The sequence below is a fragment of the Hibiscus syriacus genome, unplaced genomic scaffold (genome assembly GCF_006381635.1).
Source record: "Hibiscus syriacus cultivar Baekdansim isolate YM2019G1 unplaced genomic scaffold, ASM638163v2 tig00112738_pilon, whole genome shotgun sequence".
Taxonomy (NCBI): Eukaryota; Viridiplantae; Streptophyta; class Magnoliopsida; order Malvales; family Malvaceae; genus Hibiscus; species Hibiscus syriacus.
In genome coordinates this window covers 10,566,325-10,571,666 of record NW_024063392.1, presented here as the reverse complement: position 1 = coordinate 10,571,666, position 5,342 = coordinate 10,566,325, and the positions used below count along the sequence as shown (strand labels likewise).

The 5,342-nt window shown below is 32.8% G+C and overlaps 1 protein-coding gene across 4 annotated transcripts; it reads right to left on the bottom strand.

The window, feature by feature from the left end:
* Window positions 1-821: 821 nt before the first annotated feature.
* Window positions 822-3,930, bottom strand: LOC120182856. Of its 4 annotated transcripts, none has more exons than XM_039187708.1 (8): window positions 3,817-3,930; window positions 3,553-3,609; window positions 3,446-3,468; window positions 2,578-2,661; window positions 2,388-2,459; window positions 2,119-2,201; window positions 1,096-1,171; window positions 822-1,016 (listed from the first exon to the last, which is right to left on the bottom strand). In XM_039187708.1, the coding sequence occupies exons 1-7, from the start codon at window positions 3,896-3,898 to the stop codon at window positions 1,111-1,113; spliced, it is 462 nt and encodes a 153-aa protein (XP_039043639.1). In that variant the 5' UTR covers window positions 3,899-3,930; the 3' UTR covers window positions 822-1,016; window positions 1,096-1,110. The 4 variants fall into 4 exon arrangements, 3 of the variants coding, with proteins under 3 accessions (XP_039043639.1, XP_039043638.1, XP_039043640.1); XM_039187707.1 differs by having other exon boundaries at window positions 1,116-1,171; XR_005521880.1 differs by lacking the exon at window positions 822-1,016 and adding an exon at window positions 1,289-1,497 and having other exon boundaries at window positions 1,117-1,171.
* Window positions 3,931-5,342: the final 1,412 nt, after the last annotated feature.

Below are 5,342 nucleotides of genomic sequence, written 5' to 3'. Positions count from 1 at the left end.
GGTATCGATACCGCTTGAATCGGTATAGATACTACTCTACAAATTCTACTGATTTTAAGCCTATAGTATTGGTATTGTTCTATCAGTACCAATACCCATGCCCAAAATTTCTAGTTTTCAACCCGAATATCACCCAAATGGGGTCAAATTTTGGTATGCTTATACCATGCAATACCATTAAGCTCTTATTTACCTGTTCATACTTTCTACATTTAGTTTCTTAAAACATCTAAAATCTTCCAAGAACAATCAATTCTAAGAATCACACCACTTTTTCTAGTATGTTATTAATCTTATCCAATGCTTCTAATCTTTCATTTACCTCTTTGACAAATCAATTTCACCAATAACAATAAATAAACACTTATATAACAACATATCATTTTAAAACCCATTTCCTTAAATCTCCAATATTTCTTCTATTTCATAGTTTTAATCTCATATAACCTTTCCTTAAGCTTACCTATTACTTAAGGTTACAAGAACCAACCAAAATAAACCGAAAACATGAGCTAAATGAAGCTTACCTTAAGCTATGGAGGAACACTCTCACCCACGAGAAAAAGAAGAGAAAATAAGTTTTTCACTTTCCTCTCTCTCTTAAATCCCTAATTTAAATGGGTTTTAAATTCACTTCACCTAAAAGACCAAAATACCCTTACAATAAACTATCTCTTACAAATTGGTCTTACTTAAATCATTTCTTATACTTTACCAATTACTCAATTTAGTCATCCAAATTTTTAATCCTTTTCAAATTAATCACTGGCTTATTATTTGGGGTATTACACAGTAAGCATATAGAATTAAAACACCAAAAGTTCCCCTCAATTTATGGCAGTAAGCAGCAGAAAAATAGACAAGGTAACATGATACTAGTACATAAGCATTTCAATGAAAGAATATCAAAAATCAAATAATTTGATTATCTTGGTGTTATTGTCATCCCTCTCTGTGATCTGCTGCAATAGATGCTGATTTTGTGTTTGCATGTCATCATATGCCTGTCCAATTGACTGTGGAGAAAACAAAAATACCAGGCTCAATAAAACATCTACAAAAGGCAGAGCCAAGATTAAAAAAGAAGAAACAAACCTCTAATTCGGATAACTAACCCTCATTTTCTTCATTTTTAGATTTCAAAAAAACATCAGAATGCCTAGCCTTATCCCTGAAATAGCAATATAATTGACATTTTTCACACCCTTCTCATAAGCCCGTTGTTTGATAGATAAAATCTAGATGATAATATAAATAAAGCAACCAACTGCATCAATACTAGACATACTACTTCCAGTACATTTATATCTGGCTAATGAGAATTTCTTCAAATGATAATCGCTTCAGCTTTATTGGCTGTCTTAACACGTAACTCCAAATTTTACTCATCAATACAAGATTTCAAACTATGAAGACGAGCCTGTGCTTTATATTCTGAATCTCTAGCTTTCCAAACATCTCTTCAGTCACCGATAAAATAATTATAACCATCTGGAACTGCACTCAAGAATAGAACCATATCAAGGGCTGCAAGAGCAGTGCTGTTGGTTTGATTTGAACACCCAGAATGACATTAAATAATTGTTTGAAATAAATTTTCAAACTCCCAATGTCAATAATCAAAGCCTAACCACCAAACATACTAAAACCTATATATAAGCGTAATAAGCCCTGGTTATAAGCCCATGGGAAAATAAAGCCCATCTAAGCCAAACAAGGACTAACAAAATAAACCAAACAAATAAGCCTACTAATACATCAAATGCTACTTCCTAGTTTACATCTAGAATAGACATGCTTCTAACTAGGAAGAATGTTCATCATCCACAATGTAACCAGACAAGGCATATAATTAATCAATATAACATAAAATATCCAACATCCTCCATACTTAGCAGACAACAATTTCCGATAAACATAAAACTAAAACACACAAGAAAAATATGTTTATTCTAACTACAAGCATCACGTAATGGGATAAACTTGTGAAAGAAATTTGTCAAAACATTGCTCTGGTATTCAGGAAATTCTAGGAAAGAAAATCAACTTCAATTCAAATTACGCACAAAATCCCTGCAGAAGATATTAAAAGAAAGCATCATTTACAAATAATCTAACCTTAAATCAGTAAATTCATGCCTATAAATATCCCATATCAACTTCAACTTCAACTCCACATCACTGTCCTTTAAATCTTGTACCTACATTTAAAAAATATATATATAAAAAGATCTTAGAAGAAAGATGGGCATAGAGGCTGACAAGATTAGATTTTACAGGTGATAGGAGGCATATTTTCCCCTTAATTTAAATAAGCATCAATTCCCCATCACAGCTTTCTCAAACGTAGATTTAAAAAAATCATAAAGTAAACTAACCAACCATACCATAGCTTGCAACTTGTTTATTTCAGCAACTTGCTCAGTGGATCTGACAGATAAGTTCTCACACTCTTTCACCTGTTCACAAATAATTATTTAAAAAATTCTTTACAGGTCCAGATAAAGGAATAAAAAAGGACCTTTGAGTCCTTAAAGCAAAACCAGGAATAACCTAACAACTTATAGAAGTACTAACCTTCCTATAGAGAGTAGTGGAAAGAGATTGTACGTCAGCGAAGAGAGAATGAATATCCACAACAACCTCTTTGTATTTACCTAACTGACTTAAGAGTTAGCATGAACTGTTCATAAATATTGAGATATATAGTTCAGTTTCCTAAATTAGAAAAAATGATTATCAACACAGGAAGCATTTAGCCTAATGCCCTCAACAACATGGTTTCATATTGAAGCCACTAAACAGCAACCAAGTATGTAGCAATAAGCTGTTTTATTTCAAGCATGCTACAAGTTCCTCGATGTTCGATGCATTTCAATCCTACCAAGTACTAACTACCAACAAATAGTTAATCTTAAATATAACCAAATGGAACTTTGAGTCCTTTAGCACCACAACTATGTTCAACTAATCTGAATAACATATACTAGAAGTAGAAATAGAGAGAATTTTATGACCAAATGTAAAATGTAGTAACTTCATTTAACATATGAAACCTTATTCAAACATTTTCAAAACAAAATCTTGCTAAAATAGAAATGCATTGCCTCATGCACACACAACTTTCAAAACACGGTAAAATCAGATGACAAATTCACTAGTTAACAAAACGATCTAAGCAAACATCAAAAGATCTCATTTTCTCCATAATTCATACCAAATAAAAACCTAAATGAATGTAAAGCTTCAGCTACATATTGGAGAAAAGCAAGCAAAATATTATTTAAAACAAATCGGGAATCCCATATCCATTTTCTATCGAGAGAAGCCAAATTCATCATTTTAGAGCAATACGAAACTAAAATAATCTATAACCCACATCCCAAAACATACAAAGAAACATGCGGCCAAAATAAAACAAAGAGAATGCAAAAAGAGAGGAAACCTTCAATACCGGAGTGGAAAATCCTGAAACCAAGACAATAAGAGTAATTATTGATCAGAGTTAGATCATATACATTCAAAATCACATTGGTTACGTCGCTAGAGCACCTATTTTGATTCCCAGAGCAAGAACTTGAAGATTATCCCCCTGCCCCCTCTTTTTTTCTTCTCGTTGTCACAAACGCACACATAAAAAAAAGAGTTTGTCATATAAGAATTAAAAAAATCCCAGAATCAAAAAGTAACTCTTTGAAAAGTAAATAAAAAACGAAAATCCAAGGTGAGGGGAATTGGAGCTGGAAACAGAAAATGTAATTTCGGGTAGAAAAGCTAAAAACGTAAAATTATGAAAGCGGAGAAGATGTGACTGACCGATGCAGGAAAAACCGACGCATCGCTTTTTCTTGGAGACGGGGCGTTGATCGGCTTTGGGATGTTGTTGCTTCTTTTCCATTTGACGGTGGGTTAGGGTTTCGCAGAACGGGAAATGAGGAACTGTTAGACGTGAAATTATGTTTTATAAATGGAGACAATTTAGGGAAATTATGTTTGTGTAAAAAGGCTAGGAGTCTAGGGCATTTTTATAAAAATATCGAGTCTTTAGCGGCGTTTGTATAAAGCTACTAAAATATGAGTTTTTAGCATATGTATAAAAATACGTAAGAATCTTTAGCGGTGTTTGTATAAAAGCCGCTACTAAAGTACTAGTATTTAGCATCATTTTTTTCTTAAAACGTCACGAAATTTGTTATTTTGTGGCATTTGTTTTAAAAACGCCTGCATAACAATAAATTTACAGGTGTTTTTTCAAAAAAATGCCGCTAAAAATATTGTTATAAACCCATTTTGCTGTAATGAGACCATCAGCTCCTGGTTCATCCAACCAACCAGTCCAATCCTAATACGACAACACTGATTATAATCTTTTAAGGAGCTTTTGGAATATTATTGATACTTCAGGCAATTTATCCTAAAATTTTATCTCTCAAGTTCACTTTCTTTCTTCCTCTATTGTTCTCCTTGACCCCCTGGCTCTTTGTTTTTCCTTATTTTAGTATATCACTCTATTTATCTTTTCTCACTTCTCCCATCCATGGCACACCATAATTCTATATCAAGATCATTTGAATCACTAGTCTAGAGTAGAGCAACAAGTGAAACCTAATCACACATAGCACTAAATACATAATCAAGGAACTTGCTATGTAGAAAAGTGTGAAATTAGACAGTCACAACTCAAAATGAGATAATATGAACATGAGAAAGTTACAATTCAGAAATGCAGTAACTTACCCTTTGGCGCATCACAATCTTCTGCTTCCATGAATAAGTATATCCAGAGGCTGAAATCCCAACAACATTTATAACCAATCCAGGAGTAACTATCGCATATGTTTCAGAAGTGGATGGAACCTTAGAACCACTGGAAGTGGAACATCCTCATTCCCATATGGAAAAATACACTTATATATGAACAAACTTAGAAAGAAAAGTTGTTCTCTACTTTATTTTCTGTTGATAGTTTACCGCTTTAAAGAACAAATTTAGTAAAAAATAAGAAATGATCCCTAAAAAGCAGTAACTTCCTAAGAATCAATAACTTAAGATTAGTGTCTATTTAAAAAGTAAACTCCTAGAAATAAGGTAAAGATTTTGTTATTAATTTTAGGAATTCCAACACTCCCCTAAAGTTGGAATGCAGATGTTTATCAAACCCAGCTTGCCAAAAAAATCCTCAAACATGCTTTTATTCAAGCTCTTAGTTAACAAGTCCGCAACTTGTTATTTAGTAGGTAAGTAGGTTATGCACACTTCTTCTCAGTTGACTATTTCTTTGATAAAATGGCGATCTATTTCCATATCTTTGGTGCGATTGTGGTGAACTGGATTATGTGCTA